This window comes from Thermobia domestica, chromosome 8 (assembly GCF_964235325.1).
Source record: "Thermobia domestica chromosome 8, izTheDome1.hap1.1, whole genome shotgun sequence".
Taxonomy (NCBI): domain Eukaryota; kingdom Metazoa; phylum Arthropoda; class Insecta; order Zygentoma; family Lepismatidae; genus Thermobia; species Thermobia domestica.
Window position 1 is genome coordinate 106,640,153 of NC_137461.1, and position 19,433 is coordinate 106,659,585.

Below are 19,433 nucleotides of genomic sequence, written 5' to 3' on the forward strand. Positions count from 1 at the left end.
ATGCTCCGCAAATTTTGTGAAAGTTGCTACGGAAATATGCCGAAGAGCTCTTGCCGCCTTATGAGTCGTTTTGACGTTTGATTAGCGTCATATTAAGGGCCTGACTATTGCAGGAAGCATATATTGAGTTGAGTTGATTTTGAGTTTAACGTCCCGTTCAGCAGCGAGGCTATAGGGACGTGGACCTACTAATTAACGTGGAATCCGAACCACATGAGCTCCCGCCGGAGGAAGCATATATTAGTCGACGTCTTTAGTATGACACTAATCACGAGTCAGGACGACTCTGCATAGGCCCCTTGGTGTTGAGTTCGTGAAAACTACGGAGGTATAGGTGATTCCAAAATGCAACATTTGTGTCACTGCAACAAATCGCAAAATGAGTTTGTTATATCGAATATCGTGTATTTTCGTTGATTTGACGCAGATTGATAGGGAACAAGGCTCTCTGATTAGTTTTTATGAATTGCTGAACACAGTTGCAAGAAATTTTTATAAAGAAGAAAACGAAAATATTTAAAAGGTGAACAAACTTGAAGGACAGACTGTCTCAACGGACAATATGTACGTGAACAGCTTATTGACAACGAAACCGAGCATAAGTATAACGTTGGAAAGTTTGAATTAAATTTAATTCTAATAAAATAAGTTTGGAAATTCCAAATTATGCACACATGTTATTTTCGAAATCATCAGGGCACATTACCTAATATGGATGTGTGTGACTTTTTTCGCTCATGACAAACTTCTCATTTCAGGAATTCGATATTCTTACACTGGCAGGAGAGAATCGTGTGGTGTGTAAGGTGTGTGTGTTAGTGCTGATGTAGTGTGAATATATATTTCTCTCCTAATGACGTTATATTTGTTATTGATGTGATTAAAATAACATAATAAGAGAATAATTTTAAAATTAAGGTAAGTGTCATATTTAGTATGAAGTATGCATGTTAATTTTTGACAGAAATTAATCTCTTGAACTGATGATGTGACTGGGAGGTGTGGAGCGAATATTTTGATAGTGTTGGCACCGTGCGAGGTTCGGTAAAATATAACGTGTGGGTGTGTTGTCTTTTGAGTTGTTGTGTTTTGAAATAGTGACAGTAATCGGGTGAGAGTTGAAGAACAGACCTTATCAAAGTGTCAGTGGCATCTTGTATAATAAGTATTTAGGCCTTTATAATACTAAAATGTGAACATCAAAAACTTAAAGAACAATATTACTCGTAATCAGGATTTAATCAGCTGTGTGATATTTTTACAACTTCGTTAAACACTTTTGTGCATTATTTCAGATCTGATGATGTTAATTGCTTCATATATTTATTTTTGGCTTAATTTTAAAAATATTAATTTTGTAAACATTGAATTTTTTTTTCTGAACAGTTCATTGCTTTGGGTAAATCATGGGTGTGCGTTTCTGCATAGAAGGATATGATACATAACAGCTCACTAGTAAAGAACGAAATTTGAAAAACTTTTGGTAAAATTCAATACTTCGTTTCTCCGTTATTTTGAATAAGGCCTTGAACACAACATATATCATTAATTAGCTTCTTTTGCTCTTTCATATACACACTTTATTAACCGTAGAATTACCATTTTAATGGTAGGTTAGTATAAATGTTCACTTTCTTGACGTGACTTGTTTCCAGAGGGTTGTTCGGCTAATGGAAGAAAATTTTGGGTGGAGTTTGGTACGTGGTGGTCTGTTACTGAGAAGCCAGGAGTGGAATTAGGTATTTTAACACTTGAGTGGAGTTTACTGTTATCTTCAAATTAAGAAATAAAATAATAATTCAGTAATGTAACTAAACATTTTTTTAGCACGTAGTTTAAGTACAGGAGGGAAAGTAAGTGTACTATTGTGTTATTTTACGGTTTTTATATGTTATATGTGCTGTCTTTCAGTTGTGTTTATTTACTGATACCGGTATTCAAGGTTAAATTATACTTCCGTGAAACAGTGCTGTGATGTACGTGTCATTATACACATGGGTTATAGTTAAGGAGCCGTACTTCCCATTTAGGGAAGGACGAGAAACGCCATACTTTCAGGAATTATTCATTGACTATCTAGGATGTTAAAAAGTAGGTAATAGACTGAGTTCTTGCCCTTGTACTTAGGGTGTTTAGGTAGTGCAGCAGTAAGATGTATCCTCGTGCACGGGAGATGAGAAGTAGCTGTTCTTAACTATTACCTACACATGTTCTTCTGTTTGAATTGTAGTAGGGAGGAATACAGAATTTTTCAGTGTTGATTCCTCACCATGATGTAGTTAGGGATCATCTTGAGTTAGAAGGATAGAATCCCAGTTTAGAAAGAAAGAAATAGTGGATTGGAAGCAAATGTTTCTGGCCGATCGTAATTTTTTGTGGGATATAGCGTCTGGGTGTTATTATTATCTTTTGTGTACGATTATAGAATATTCGTTTATGAATTATTTTATTCATTGAGATTTTTTTTCTCCAGATGTCGTTTCGAGTTGTGCGGAGTAGTAAATTTCGCCATGTGTATGGTACTGCTCTTAAACGGGAGCAATGCTACGATAATATTCGTGTATCGAAGTCATCATGGGACTCCACATTTTGTGCTGTGAATCCGAAATTTCTCGCAATAATAGTTGAATCGGCAGGCGGAGGAGCATTTATAGTTTTACCTTTAAATAAGGTAAGTTATGTTAGGGCTAAGGTAATTTATTTTATGATTATTATTCTTTAATATCTTTATAATTTCTTCTATTGTTTCTTGCTCTTGTTTATATTGACTTAAGTGTAGATGGATAATTGGTGTTAGTGGGAAATAATTGTAGCTCATATGGGGTTATACATTAAGTATATTGGGGAATTTGATTCGAGTTTAACATCCTTTTCTCAGCATAAGGGCTTGAAAAATCCACTCGCCAGTGGCGAGTCAAGTCCGCCATACAGATGGACATAGCCACAAGAAATTCAAGAATAACAGCAGATTTCATCCTTTCTTTTCTTTTTTTTTTTTTAAATTGTAGAGGCATGCAAATAAACATTTTTTTTTTTTTAATGCATTAATATGTTTACTGTGTCGCAAAGTTATTTTTGTTTATTTGTATAAACACTGACTGCAAAGTGATCTGGCTAGTAGATTTTTGGCAAGCTAGTACTTGCAAGATTTTTCAAGTCCTGTATATATAGGATATATTGCCTAAAGTGAGATTCGGACTGCTACTCATATATATGTATATATATCGACGAAAGTACCACGCCGGAGTCGAATTCGGGGCTGATTATAGTATCTCCCCCAATCTAAGTAGTAGGAGTAGTAGTAGTAGGAACGGGTTAGAAGCCCCGCAGGGGTTGGTTGGATTCTGTTCTCGGCATAAAATAGGCAAATTAAAGAGTTGGAGGAGATACTAAATGCCATCCGAATTCGGAATCATACATCCACAAAGCGTGCGCGTTAGACACTTGTTATGAAAAAGTATAGGTAAGTATTGAAAAAACTTTTCGCGCGTACGTACTTAACTTTTGTTTGTCAACTATTCTTTGCAGTGGTTTTAAATTCACTGTTGCTTGAGTGTGTAGCATTTTACTCCAGCGTTTGAGAAAAAAAAATTTAAAACAATCCACTCGCTTTCGTATAGTTTATCATTATTATTATTATTTTATTATTATTATTAATTTCTTTCTTCAGAATTCTTAATTTTGGTGGAAAATGTTCAAATGTGCTTTATATTTAAAATTACATTATTGTCGTAGTTTGCAACAGTTTTTCAAGATTTTGTATTTTTTAAGAGGTTTGTTTTACTAAAACTCGTTTATATAATCTCTCGCTCTCTCTTTTTTTTCATTAACCATTTCCAGTTTTAACGTTGATCACTATAGAGAAAACTAATATTAGATAGCGAAAAGCAATTTACTGTAGCAGATTAAGCGTTCCAAGAATACATTTCATCCGATCCTTAACTTGCTTCTAGAACCGGAAGTGATAGGAATTCTCCACAACTTCCGGGATCAGTAATCAACCACTATATAAAGTGTAAACTATAAGATATAGTGATTTTTATTTAAGAATAGGTACCATCTTCTCGCTTAACCCTCTGTTCTAACCAGCAGTGGCAGAAATCAACCACTTCGAGGTTCAACGTTCATTACTATAGAACAAAAATGATAATAGATAACGAGAAGTTTTCCTGCAATCGATTAAGCGTCTCAAAATATACTCCACCTTTATTCTTATATCTCTGCTAAAACCGGAAGTGGTAGAAATTACGACTTTCTGCTCTAATATTGAGAAAATATACCATAAGCAAACTCTTTCACGTGGTGCACATGTGACGTTGTTACTTGTTCTGTTCTTATAATTTAATTTTGTGCTTCTTTAGTATTTAACATTTGTTTCTTTATGAAAGTTCAGTGTCCATTATCAGCACACAGGTTATATATGAGTCGTGGCCAACAATTTTAGTTGAAATCTGAATCGCCATAATGCGGCCAAATTTCAGTGTGCTCCAACCGAGAATCGAATCCGGGATTACATGCCATAAAGGCGCGCTAGCTAGTAGACCAGCATGGATACAATATATAGGTAATTAGTATGCGGAAGTTACATTCAAATCTTACAGTGTGAATGATAAACTCAGATAGCTAATTATTACATGTAATCTTTCTATATTACAGAAATAATATTTACTATGTTATTTAATTAGTTGGTTCGGAGCTTGATACAGGGTTCCCACATTCTGAAAAATCTGGGAAAGTCAGTGAAATTATGCATTTGCGTAAAATGTCATGGAAAGTCAGGGAACATAAATGTGCAAGGCAATTCATGAAGTGTAAATTGTTTTTCTTCAAAACTGTCACAGCAGAATGTGAACCAGTTTAAAGGAAATTCCAGAGTTTTGAGCCATTTGTTTCCTGTACTTAGGACTTCTATTTCTTATGGAATCTAATGAGTCGTCGTGTCAAACAAAGCATTATGTAACTTACTGTCAGTGCAGTGAAGCTTCTTGACTGTAAATGAAAATTTGGATTTGACTGTAAATGAACATTTACTAGAAATAAGAAAAGTGGACATTGGTTTTAAGACAGAAAAATAACTGAAAGAACTGAAAGCATCAGACGAAGAAAAACTAGCGTTCAGGCTTGACTCTCGGTACAGTTTGTTAGGCAAAATCAAGAAGATTGTGGAAAGGAACCCTCTGAAGTCCAAACTATTACGTGCTCTGTCAGCTTTGGACCCCAGGCTACAAAAGAACAATCCAGTACTTGCACAGACTAGGATGAAACATCCTACAAATTCTCCATGAGCATAACAGAATATCTGAGTCTGTACCTGAGAAAGAAAAGTGTCAATGTATGTCTTCCTGTACTGACATCAAGAGGTCTCTTTCAGTGACTTGAGAGAATAGGAAGATGGACAGCATCAGGTTAGATGGCTTCTTAACAAAGGTAATGTCCAAGAAACAAGAATATTCCGACTTGTGGCATGTTGTGGAAATATGTTTAATTCTATCCCACGGTAATGACTCAGTGGAGGGCGGGTCCTCAGTCAATAAGACGCTTATTTTAGAAAACCAAATCGAAGATACTCTGGTAGCACAGAGGCAGGCGCATGATGCAATTATGTACTATGGAGATGGAGAATCTGTTCCTATTGATCGAAAAATGTTTTTCAGTTCGTTGAGCTCGGAGACGCTATGTTGAATACCTTAAGCAGAAATGAATCGAAAGTGCAGAAGAAAGTAAAATCAAAGGTGAAAGAAGAAAACTAAATGCTGAAGTTAAGAAAGTGGAAGAACGAAGAAACAATTGGAATTATGTTTCAAACAAGAACAAGACACCTCTCTTAGAACAAATTCAAGAACTGAAAGCAAAACAAAATTCTGTGTCATACATATATTATTTTATACGTACATGTTAAATTTTGTGTGAATAACATTTACTCATATTGAACATAACGAATATGTACATGGTAATTAAAGGTGTGTGTTGGATGGCTATGGAGATGAAGGAGGCCGTTAAAAAAGTGTATGGTAGAACTTGCCCCATATCTTCCCATTTATATTCAAGAATTTGTGTCAGGGAAATCGATCTTCACTTTTTTGTGGGGACCTTGTTGATACCCCTTTCAGCGCCTAAGCTATATGAAGCGTGCTTAACATGGAATTAGAACACGAACTCCAGACCGGGAATCGAATCCGGGTCTGTAATCTTTCTTCCTCGTCCATTCATTGTCCCGACATAAAGTGTTCGCATCTTACTCTCACGTGGACTAGCTTCTTTAATCCAGACCGTCCTCGACTCATGAAGCCGTTCCATGTCGTACACAGGTACGCTCTGGCATTTTCCGAGGCTTTATTTAGAGGTCCCGTCGTGGTGGTTTTGCCGTAGCTTTTACGACTGTTTGCCCTTCCTGATGTCAACTCTCTTCATTTTCCTAGCTTGGGATTGGCACCAAGTTGAACTTAATTGCCCCCTCCCTTCCCAAGTGACAGTGTTGAGCGATGATAAGGAATGTACAGGACTGTTATAAAGTCCTTGCTATAAAGCAAGTACTTACAACTTTTTTTCTTTTTTCTTTCTTTTTTTTTCTTTTTTTTTTTAATGATGTTGCATGAAATAAATGTTAAGATCTTTATTGAGACTTACATTTTGTATCATCATTCATAGATACACCGTCGCCATCACGTTACACCTCCAGCTGGGTTCCGTTGAAATCCATACTTTACGGCGAAATTCGTGAATGCCATTCCGTCTAGCGTCATCAGAAATGTCATGGATCACTTCACTAATCTTAGCTTTCAGGTCCTGCAGGTTTTTTTCCGTGTACACCTGTGTCTTAATGTGATCCCATAACCAAAATTCACAGCGTGGCAAATCAGGTTACGTGGGGAGGCCCAAGGGGTGGGGCCTCTGCGCCCAATCCACCTGCCAGATAGATCACGGTCAAGATAGCCCCTGGCGACTGTGCAAAATTGTGGGGGGGGGGGATCCGTCTTGCTGGTAGTGGATGCGATCCTTAATTCCCAACGTAACCAATTCGGGTATCAGGAAATTTGTAAACATTTAAAGGTATGTCTCCCCTGTCGTTTTCGTCGAAAAAAAAAAAAAAAAAAACGTAAGGGGGTCCATTGATACGGCACACCACACATTTACTTTCGGACTGTCTCTTTCGTGCGTTTCATATTCATGGAGGTTTTCAGTTCCCCTAACACAGTTGTTCTTATTTACTCTGTCTGAAACATGGAAAGTTGCGTTATCTGAGAACATGAGTAACTGCAGAAGTTTCCTGTCATCATCCAGTCGTTTCAGCATCGGTTCACAGAACTCCATCTCGTATCTTGATCATCTTCTGTCAGTTCATGCACAAATTTAATCTTGCACGGTTTGGTTTTCAAATGTTTACATTATCTTGCGAGTTGTTGACTGAGGGATTCCCAACTCAAGCGATCGTCGCGAAATCCATTTTCTTGGACTTCTCTCCAGTCTGTCAGGCAACCCTTCGCACCGTGTTTGAGCTCACGGGCGGCCGACCATTTCTTTGCATATCACAAACACTTCGATAGCCAGAAACTTGCTGTGCCAACTCTTTATACTTCTGACATCTCGAGGTACCTTTTCGTATACTCGTCTGAAGTTTTGCTGCAATAACACACCAGATTACAGTTCTGCATACCAACACACACTATGCATTCTCTTGTACTGTCGCCATTTACATGACCTTTGTTGTTACTACTGTTGCAACCTCATCATTGTGATAAGTGTTACTAACCAAAGATTTACAGATCATTGCACAACTTAAAATTTATTTCACTGCAATATCATTATCTTTTAACAAGTTATAGGCATTTTTATTTATAGGAAGGACTTTATAACAGCTCTGTCTTGTCCATTTTATTTAGTTATGTATAGTAACGCTTTCTAAATTGGAATTAATTTAATAGTTTACTGTGGAAGTATTGAATTTTATCATTTAAACCGATTCTGCGTATGCTGGAGACTACGATAGTTCATTTCCTTGGTGGTGAATTCATCAGATAGCAGTCTGGTTATTGTGAATACAACCTTTAGCAATGGAATATCGTAGTGGAAGGATAAAATTCAATGCTCTAGTGTTGTTTTTTTTTTTCCTTTCTTTTTAATATAATTATTTTAATGTGTCCGTTAAATATAACGAGCATCTCGAAGGAAACCATAAGACTTGGATTCATTGCGTTGTGCTCCTTTCGATTTGTAGTCGAAATAATTTACACAATTTTGAAGAGGAAGCGGGTGAAAATTTGCAAACTTAGAATAGTCTTTTCTTGTATGTGTACACACATATTTCGTTCAGATAGAACGAGACTTAAAGCAGCGAAGTGGTTTATTTTCTTCAGTTGCCAGAGTTACATTTAACATATTTGAGGTTTTATAATCGTCTTTGTTTCAATGGACAAATTAAGTCTGTTGTAGCACAGGAAACAAATTGTGAAACGCATGGTTCACAGTTCAGTTCGAGGGTGTAAACAAACTTGCATTCGACTGGTAGACAACCATCTTATGGATAGAAAGGGGGATTAAGAAGGTGAGGGATAAAAAGTGAAAGTCGAGGAGGTGATTTTGTCATACGGCAGTAAACTAATATCAACATTGGTGTAAACTTCTTGAACTAAATATCGTGAAAATAGCACAACGTCTCTTGTACAAACAAATGAATATCGAAATTGTAGTTGCCAAACATAAAAAGATGCTATAGAGTACCTAATTAAAATGTGAACACTCTAAACAGGACATATATGTGAATTTTCCTCCCTTCCTGACCGTCCCTTGTGAGAGAAAAATTGATAACCTAACCTCACACGTTTTCCAAGAACCTCATTTTGTTATAGTTTGAGAAGAGAGGTTATCTTCCCTCAGATGGGTTCCATATGAAAGGAAGGGATACCTAGGATGGGATACCTTAACGTATCTGTCTAGTTAAACAACTTTTATATGTCATCGGTAAAAGGGCCAGAGAGCTCCGAGACTGTGAGTGAAATACAAAAATTCGTGATACGAAGTGACACTGTCGAACGTATTTTCTGAAGGGGAGTGATGGGCCTATGGTTGGTGATGCTTGTTATTTTAGAGAGTAAATAGTGCGTTAATTTTGTATCTCTGTTCAAAGTATTCGTGAAATTACTTAGATTAGATTGTGAAGAACTTAATATTTTATTTTTTTCCCCCAGGTTGGAAGAATACCAGCGGATTATCCCTTAGTAGGTGGTCATAAGGGTCCAGTATTAGATATAGCGTGGTGTCCGCACAATGATAATGTTATTGCTAGTGGATCTGAAGATTGTGTGGTTAAAGTGTGGCAAATTCCAGATGGAGGTCATTCAAGGTAATGCGACACTTTATTCTGTTCATAGTACATGCAAGCTAAGGAGTTTTCTAAACTAATATTTATAGAAAACTAACAAATGTCCCCACGTGTTACTGTGGGCAATATTTTGCTTCTTCCTTGTGCACATTTTGTATAGAATCTGTTTGTACTCGAAGTCGCGCACTAAATTCGAACGTCTCATATGGGCATCTTAAAGAAGCATGTGTTTAGTTACTTTAGATACAAAAGTTTAAATACCAAATTTCGTGTCCGTAATCGTAAAGGATAAAGGATTCCAGATATGGACAACTTATGATAATAATTAAAACCTTCATCCCTTTTTCCTCTCCCTTCTTTTCTTCTCTTCTAAAACGAATAGAAGAAGGATTAATCACGTCCTTAAATTACTTTAAATGAAGTGACCCAAACACCAAATCCTATGTCTCTAGCCCTAAGAGATTCCGAGAAATGGATATCTTATAATAATTGCAATCACTATCCTTCTTTCTTCACACATCTTTTTCTTCCTTCTATATCAAAAACCGCTGAAACCATGGTAAAATATTTTAAATTAAAAAGTACAATACCAATTTTATGTCTCTAACCATCAGTTTCCAGACTTTTATTATAATAATTCTTTGTCCTTCTCACCTTTTCTTCCCTTTTAGGTCAGGTATCAGTTTATCAAAAAAATCTGAAGCATGTGTCTAATTATTTTAAATGAGAACTTCACATACCAAATTCATTTACACTTCATCGTGAAATTTCCAAAAGTCCTTTGCTAGTGATCTACGTCACAGATTCTGTGCATTGTCCAAATTTCTAGCTTAAGCGATTTGTCCTGGGGTGTTTAACCAGCCAGTCAGTCACTCAGGACTTCTTTATATATAAAGTTCTGTTTTTCTCTTGAGTGCAACTCAGTGAACGCGAAAATGTGCGGAAAGTATGTGTCTGAGGAAAAAACAAAATACACAGTATGACTAGCGCAATTTTGTTTTCCTGCAGATTACTCTTTAGTTCTGGTAGGAGTTACAATGAACGTTATTCTAAGCATAATGTTACCTAGGTCATTTATAGACGATGAATCTTATTCTAATGTATATAAAATAAGAAAAGAAGCGATTAATTATAGTGAGATGATTAAGAGTAATGTAAGAATCCTAATTAATGAACGTAATAGGGATTCGAAAGAAGAGAACGTATTCGTTTCAGATTTATCATAACCTTTTTTAGGCATAAACACAGTATAAAAGAGATATATTTTGCGTGAATTAACTTTCCAAATGGAAACATTTATGAAATGCTATATTTGCATGAAATTCCAGACTTAATACTGCCTAAGGAACTTCGAACGTATTGGGATACTACTATTAAAATCTTTATTAACAATGTCATTAATTTGTAAATTTCACAAGCGGTTTTTTTTTCCGCTTAAGGAGATGTAAGTGATTTGTGTTATTGCCGAATGATTTATTTGTAAGATTTGCCACTTCTGAAATATTTGAAAGCAGGAGGAACAAGGGAGCGCCATTTTCGAGTGTGTATCATTAGCAGTGTAAACAAGTTGTGCAAAATAATGTAGAACTAACACTTCGATGAAATCAGGAGAAATTGTGGAATTTTTTGAACAGATTTATCTTAAACATTATTCTCACCAAGTTAATAAATAAATAAATAAATAAAATGCGTAATCATCGAAGTTAACGTACAATTAATGCTTAATCGAAGATTTAAGTTTATAAGAGAATCTTCAAAAGTGCCCGTTTGAAGTGAGCAAGATTTCTACAAACTAACACAAAATTATATAAAAATCTTCTCATAGCAATAAGAATTTCAAAAGAAGAGGATTGTGGTGCAAGATTACAGAGAATTACAAGAAAGAAGGTTTTGTGCTCGTTGTTTACTATGCAGAAGAGATAGCGCAAGATAAAATTTTAGAAAGTGAGATGAGTTGCCCACATCTGCTGAGGAAGGTGTCAGAGGATACCAAAACAGTGTAGTTAATAGTACATTAAATATTAAACGCAGTAAATCGAGTACGTTTACAGATTGCTCTAAAATCTGTGGAGAGCCACCATTCAAATTCCGATCTCCAGCTCTCCAGAAATTCCGTACTTGTGTTGTATTGTATTAAGTGTTAAAATACGCGATAATTTAAATAATTAATAGGATAAATAATTAATATTCTTCAAAATTACTTACACAAAAGCACCCAGTATTTTCTAGTGTGTACATTTCGGCAGATAATTTATTAGTTTCCTCATCAGAAATTCTTTTAGAAAACTAACGTTGTTTGTAAAATTACACGCCGTTGATTATCTTTTTGTGAATACGATTATTTTTAATTTCAGTAGTCTTCACAAAATTACCTTTGTACCTACAGTATATGCTCCTCTTCATAAGCGTCAATGGTATTCTATGTAGCTGACTAATAATAATTGAAGAAACATTGCTTCTTAAGAGTTACTTGTTTTACTTGTGGTCTTCTTCACTCGATTCACAGGCGTAATTAAAAGTGACAACATTAAACGTACGTACACTACTTACTTGGAAGTTAACACTACACGATTTCTAATATCCTCAGATCCAAAATTTGAAGTACACTCATTTTTAAAATTTGGTTTATCAAGATTCCTTTATAAATTCACTCTGTGTGTCTGTCCAGAAAACAAAATCACCACAGTGAATCGCCATCAGTTTTGACCAGGATGTAGAGGCTCAAAAGTGAGGTTTATTTTATTTATTTAAGCATATTTCTGGGCATTACCGGCATCTATGGCCTTAAGCCCGTCATGTATGAGAAACGACGTCGCTCGATGAGTACACTATCCGGGTTAGAGGGGAAGGAAGAAAGCGGCCTGGGACCTACATGTTGGGTACCATCCCGGCATTTGCCTGGTGTGAATGAGAAAAACTTAAGAAAAACCTCATTCAGGATGGCTAGCCAGAAAAAGCTGTTACATCTTTTCGACCGAGTGTCCCTACCTGGAATTGAACCCAGGAACGCTCGCACCAAACTCGAGGGTGTTAGCAACTACGCTACCCGGGGCCACCCTCAGAAGTTAGGAATCGAGGTAATCAATCCACTGGAAGTGGTAGAAATCAGTTATATCCGGTTTTAATGTTGTTGAATATGAAAATGTAAAGAAATAATACGGATTGAGTGAAATACGGAATTTCCAGTTTTCAAATAACGTGTGTGTTTTTCCCAAGTCTCATTGCGTTCTTACTATAAAGGAACATACCAATTAAAAGTAGTCAAACTAAAACACAATGACACACTGAGCAAGGCTATGTGATAATATGTAAAAACACCATTACATAACAGTTTGAATACAATAACTGTCTTCATCAGACTCCCATTCCTCCACTTCCAAGAGAAGGAGTGGAAGTCAGATGAAGACACAGTTATTGTGTTGAAACTGTTACGTGATTTTTTTTTTCTTTCTTCATGTTATTGTATAGTCTTGCTCAGTGTGTTATTGGTTTTAGATTGACAATATGAAAACAAGACCTGATAGAATAAAAATAGAGTATATCTCAAATTTTGAATGCTTTAGGAACGCTGATGGAATTCAAAATTCTGTGCGTGGCTTTACTTACGGTCACTTTCCTTAGGCCAATTACATTTGTTAATAGAGTGAGAAAGAGCATAAGTGAAACAAGTGGAACTAAGAAGTATCGTTTCTTCAATTATTATTTGTCAACTATATACACTTACACTTATGAAGAGAAGTATGTACTGTAGGCATAAAGGTAATTTTATGAAAAAGAATTAAGAAAAGTAATCGTATGCAGGAAAAGATAATCAACGGGATGTAATAATTTCACAAACAACATTAATTTTCTTAAATAATTGATAAGGAAGGCAATAAAAATAAAGTATTTGCTGAAACGGACACATTGGAAAATTCTAGATTATTTTGGGATAAATAATTTTATGAACATGTAGCATTATTTAGTCAGCCCTTCTTATTTCAAATTGGAACTTGCCTTTTTTGTTTGTTTTTTAACTTTTTTTTTCTGACTACACTACTGAACATCCACGACACCACGACAGATTTAGTTATGTACACAGAAGTTTGTCAAGGGGGGTTCAGGCTTGTGGTAAATTTTTATTTTTGCATAACATTTTAGTCAAAGGCGGTTAAAACCCCGGAATTCCCTTGCGTACGCCATTACACGTACTTGTTTGATTTCCTATTTTATTATTATTAATAATATAATATATAAATCCAGTAAGTTTCTATACAGTATTAACTGCAGTTCTGAGCATTGTTGCTGCCGCTGGAGTCTTTGACTGTTACAATCTGCCTCAAAATTGATTTTAATTAATTAAGTGCTTCATGAGTTTTAAATTCTAAAAAAAATCACTACACACGTGTTAGGAATCACTGGTTTAAGGTATTAGGTGTATTATGGAATGTTACTTTGAAATACATTTGGTTTATATGTTGCTTAGGAAACATATACTCCTTACAGAACATTGACCGAGCCAGTGGTAGACCTAGTGTACCACCAGAGGAGGGTAGGGCTTGTGTTATGGCATCCTTCAGCACAAAATATATTACTAACCGCAGGTAAGTGGCATAGATTTTTAATAAGAGGTTATAAGTTTTGAGTCATCGCGTAATGAGTGTTAACTATAAGTATTTTTAAAAGTAAAATATTTTTGTAAAATAAAATTTTGTATATTGTTTTACGTGAATATTTCACCTCTCCATTCTCGTGTCCTCTTAACTTTCATTAAAATGTAGTTTCTTTTTAGTAATAAATTCTTATCTGTTGACTTTAGAAGTGAGTAGCTCATGATAGCATTTCTATTGTGTTATTATTTTATTAATTGTTAATTTTATAGAGTCCGGCAAGGAGATATAGTGTCTTTGAAAAGACTGTCACACATTTATTTATTTATTTTTTTATGAATTTCAAAATTTGTTGTTTTATCTATTTATGTTACATTGCCATTTAAGATCGAATCATGAGGAAAAAAAATACTCAGCTGCGAAAAATCACATCAGTTAGGTGGCGTCCATTGTCGAGGCATTCTTGGTGATGACTGGTGGCCTCTTGATTGTCCGTACACCCACGGCACTCGGAACCCTTTGAATTTCTCACGTTAGATTTCGGAAAGGACTTCAAAAATACGTGGTTATCGAAATTATGTTTGTTGGTCATCCCCGATATATGGAAGTGGGGCTCTTCAGTCATGAAGCGATGTTATTTTGTTATTTGTCAGCAATTCCATCATCCTTGGAAAGGCGCATGGGCGAAAGAGACAAGCGCCGTTAACAGTTGTGTTACGCGCTAGTCTACATCAAGCACACTAGTGACATCTTAGAGTATTGTATAAACCACTTAGACACGATACTTGCTTTTTCATCAGTAGCACAGCAGACGTCTGATTTTCATCTCAAAATTGTAGTTGATATGAGCGACGGAAAAATGCAATTTAAAGGAAAATGGTCATCGGTCCTTACCACTTATAATATTAAGATACAGCACTTTTGGTTTGCATAGAGGCAGAAACTTAAGTTTCTAGGAAAGTCAATACAGCATGAAATGATAAATGGTAACAGAGGATATGGGCTTTTATTCTATGAAGCACGAGACACCTTAGAAACGTGTTTTTATACCTGTGGTGAACACCAAATTATCCAGTTCGAAATATGATATCATCCATTTTAATGGATATTAGCACTTGCTGACTAATGTTCATTCAACTCAATAAAGCTTATATCTCCGATATTTCCCATCTTTTTTCAAAATCTGATTGTAAATATACAGCTTTATAAGAGCAATATTAACATATTTTTAATACATCTTAAATTTATTACACCGAAATTTCTTCCTATATGGTTTGTATAATTTCGTGCAACTTCGTAAGCACGGATTAATAAGTTGGCAACAATGAGCTGCAGTCGGAATCCATATTGATGATGGTAAGAAGACGAAAAGTTACATCAAGATTAGTGACAGGAAATAATAAGCACCTTCACAGATCTGGAAAATAGAAATAACAGCTTCGTAGCTATAGTTTGTTGGAGTGTTTTGTAACCATCATCAATTTAAGGGGAGCCAATTGGCTAGGAGGGAAAATTTTGCAAGCCAAACGTACGTTACTTTGCCTATAATTGGAAATGTCAATTGATATTATTAATAATAGGCATGTGACGATCTTAATGTATGACATGTATTAAGCGTAATGAATTCTCATTGAAGGTTGCTCGTGCATGTAACCGAAATATCGGAAATCTTACTCTGCACTAAGGAATATAAATAGGTGAATACTATATTTATATTGATATATGTGTTCTATATGTTCTATCAATCAGTACTTACAAAAACATTCGTTTAGCATTTAATGAAAACAAATGACTAAATTCGGCGTTAATTTCAGTCCAATATTATCAGAAATATAAATATTTTTGCAATTGAGCAGTCGCCATCTTTGAGACTTCATCCCAGGCAAATATGTTTAATGTACACCTTAGTAAAAGTACTTACTAGGACACCTACTAATCATTCCTTTAAAAAAGATCTTAATCAGTTCTGTATTAGTAGAGATATGAATATTTTTGTGATTGAGCAACCGGAATCTTGGATGATGTCATACCTGAAAAACGTACTTGGTATTGAATGTCTATTAAAGTAAAATAAATAAATAAATAAAATAATTACCAAGACACCTACTCAACGTTCCTGAAGAAGAATTCTCTATACTCGAACTTTCGTACAGAACCATATCTAGACACATTGTTCGTAAAAGATGCTGGTTATCATTATTTTAATATGGTTATATTCATACTACAGATAAACAGTACTAGATTTTGACTTATTGCCGTGTTAAAGGGTTTTTTTACAGGACAGTTTCTTGGAAGTTTCGGAGCCAATTGCACTTATATTATGAATGCATCTCATTTTTACTTGTGCATTTCATGTATATTTGTGGTTGGCTTTTGCAGGTAGTGATAACCAAGTTGTACTTTGGAATGTTGGAATTGGGGAAGTGCTTGTGCACATTGACTGCCACCCTGATCTCGTCTACAGTGCGTGTTGGAACTGGGATGGGTCTCAATTGCTCACTACTTGTAAGGACAAGAAGATTCGTCTTATTGATCCTCGCTCAGGAGAAGTGGAGGAAGTGAGTATTATTATTATTATTTTGTATATATATATATATATATATATATATATATATATATATATATATATATATATATATAATGTGTGTGTGTGGTGTGTGAGAGCGAGTGAGTGAGTGAGTGAGTGAGTGAGGGGATAAAACTCGATTTTGCAGTAATTTACTTACATGTAGTACCTTAGATATATATTTTTTAAACTTAGGTATAATTTTTGAACTTCATTTCTTATTCCAGATTTATTCCCACGGGCGGGGCGTTGGAAAGATACGGATCCCCTGAGCACAGCGGTGATGACAGAAATCGGGCTCGGGTCCCGAGGCCCCAGAGATGGGGCCTCGAAAATTTGGGGATGAGTCTCTTCTATTCGCCTATTAAACATTAAGTTGCTGGACACGGGTGGTAACGTTGGAAAGGCCCGAATCCCCTCAGTATAACGGTGATATCAGAGGGACCCAATAATGAGGTCTCGGAAGTTTTGGGCTTGAATCCCTTCTATTCACCTATTAAACATGGTATTGTTGAACATGAGTGGTGGCATTGGAAAGGTCTGGGTCCTCTGAGCAAATTTGTGATGTCAGAAAACTGGCCTCGAAGGTTTTTAATGTGTCGCAAATCTTTGCTTGGCTTAAACTCAATACCTTATTATGTGAGATGAAACCATCAATTCATATATATATATTCATCAGATTAGGTTGTTTGATGGCCGGTCCAGAATGGAAGTCATTATTCTCCCCTTCCTGGTCCCCCTTCTTCATCCATCTCGTAACTTGCACATACGAAAGAGCAGACTACCTGTAGGCTTATTTAAGCTGTTCATGAGTTTCTGCAGCGGTTTTGTCGAGTTTAGTGCAGAACTTGATCGCCCAACGTTGTTCAAAAGTATCCATCGTGACGTGGCCTCAAAACAGAGGTGGACTGAATCAGCGTTACTGATCACCGATGCTCAGAGCAGACTGTCTTAGGGTGTGCTGCAAAGCTGCAAGTTCCACCTATTTAACACGTCCGATCGTGCTGCTACCTGTCGGAGTGTGGCATAAAATATATTTCATGACTTTTGGGAGACACCTTGTATCTTTGCTGCTTTAAACTGGTTTGTCAAACGCAGCGCTGCAAGGGTTCCGTACCGAAGTACACAATTGATGTTAGCTGCCATTGCACAGAGCCCCATTTCTGGGACATCGGGGCCAGGCCCGATTTCTGACACCCTTGTGATCAGGAGACCTGGACATTTCCAACGCCACCACCCGGGTCTCCCAGTTCCATGTCTAAAACAGTTTCTCTACCGCAGGAAGATTTTAATGGAATATTCTCCATACTTTTTGCGTGGAGACATTTTGGTGCAGTATAGGACAAGAATACTAATTCTCAATAGTAACAAATACTTCAATGAAATAATAATTGCATTTCACAATGCTTTCTAATAATAGATTGCTAAAACCAAAATTGTGGTGCTATAAACCACCTCAGACTGATATTCCATGGTGGTTTGTGCATCCGCCAACCGTATGGGATTGAAGTCCCAGCTTGGTTTGGAATCTACGTAAATAATAGATCCTTCGTAACCTCTATATGACAAGAAGGTAAAGCAAAAGCAGTTAATAAAATCACCACGTACCGGCTTGTTTCGAAGTTTGTTGGTTAGATTGGAGTTTAGCGTCTTTCCAGCACCGAGACTATGAGAAATGAATCCACTATTTAAAGTGGAATCCGATCAACCATAGTGCGTTCAAATTTTAAAGCTTTCCCAACGAGAATCCAACCGGAATCCCGACCACTAAAAACACTCACGCTAGCCATTAGACTAGTGGGAAGAACTTCGTTCCGAAATTATTGACAGAACATCGTGTAGAGTGTAGTGTACCCATTTTTACTGATGAATATGTATTATCCTAGGTACTGGACAACATACTGTCACAAACTACGATAAACTTATTTATTGAACTTTTGCCCGTGATTGTACTTTTAGTTCGTTACTCTTCAATAGATTTGTAAAGGACAGTAAAAGAAAACTTTTGATATTTCAAAACTCAATTATGATTAGCTGAAAAATTCTTTATCCGTAATACCGGCTTTGTAATTCTATCTTTGGATTTGTTTCGACGTACTGAAGTCAACTACTTTACACAAGTCATCGTGGAAGTTCATGCATTGACAAATATGATGATAGAAGTATATTCTCGTAGCTACACGTACTTACTATTTCACTACGAGTATAATACGTGCATGATCTCAGCATTATCAATGTCTGATTTTTAAAGTAGGTTATTGTTATTACTACGATACCTGTCGCGTACATCCCGTTCAATGTTAATCATAAATAACTCGTAGCATAACCGTAATTCTGTGCATTATATTCTGTGATTAACTTCAACGGATAATTAAGTAATTTTAGCAGATAGTACTATTTAACTTTTTTTAAACCTTTTATCTTTGTATGCCATTTCGAATATACAAGAATTGTGTGTGTGGTAGGTTACCGATGTCTTATTGTTTTCTTTATATAGTACATGCCCTTCTAGATGTGAGAAATACCACAACTAATAATAATGTTCATAATAAACACCATATGTGCTGTGATTGTGTGTAAACTGAGCATTTATATGTATGAATATGTATGCGGGATCTCAGTTTATTCTTGTGTCTTTATTTTAGGAAGCAATATGCCATGAAGGTAGTAAAGCAACCCGTGCCATTTTTCTTCGTTCTGGCTTAGTATTCACGACAGGTTTCAGCAAGATGAGTGAAAGACAATATTCGTTGCGAGCTCCCGGACATCTCGAGGAACCTATCGTCATGGTGGAATTGGATACGAGCAATGGGGTCATGTTTCCCTTGTACGATTCAGACACCAATCTAGTCTATCTCTGTGGAAAGGTCAGTCAACTACAGTGTATAATACACATCAGATCTGATTAAACTTTATCATTTACATTTTTTTTTTTAAGTAAAACGTTAAGAGGTTTGTA

At 36.0% G+C, this 19,433-nt stretch overlaps 1 protein-coding gene across 2 annotated transcripts in view; it reads left to right on the forward strand.

Annotated features, from left to right (window-relative positions):
* The first annotated feature begins 525 nt into the window (after window positions 1–525).
* Window positions 526–19,433, forward strand: part of coro (protein coronin) — a 47,652-nt gene continuing 28,744 nt past the window's right edge. The window contains exons 1-6 of one of the 2 annotated variants that reach the window (XM_081768844.1): window positions 526–918; window positions 2,474–2,671; window positions 9,186–9,340; window positions 13,805–13,902; window positions 16,288–16,466; window positions 19,120–19,341. In XM_081768844.1, coding sequence (XP_081624970.1) covers window positions 2,474–2,671; window positions 9,186–9,340; window positions 13,805–13,902; window positions 16,288–16,466; window positions 19,120–19,341 — 852 coding nt within the window. In that variant the 5' untranslated portion in view covers window positions 526–918. The remainder of the gene's footprint in view (window positions 919–2,473; window positions 2,672–9,185; window positions 9,341–13,804; window positions 13,903–16,287; window positions 16,467–19,119; window positions 19,342–19,433) is intronic. The other variant, XM_081768843.1, reaches the window with a different exon arrangement.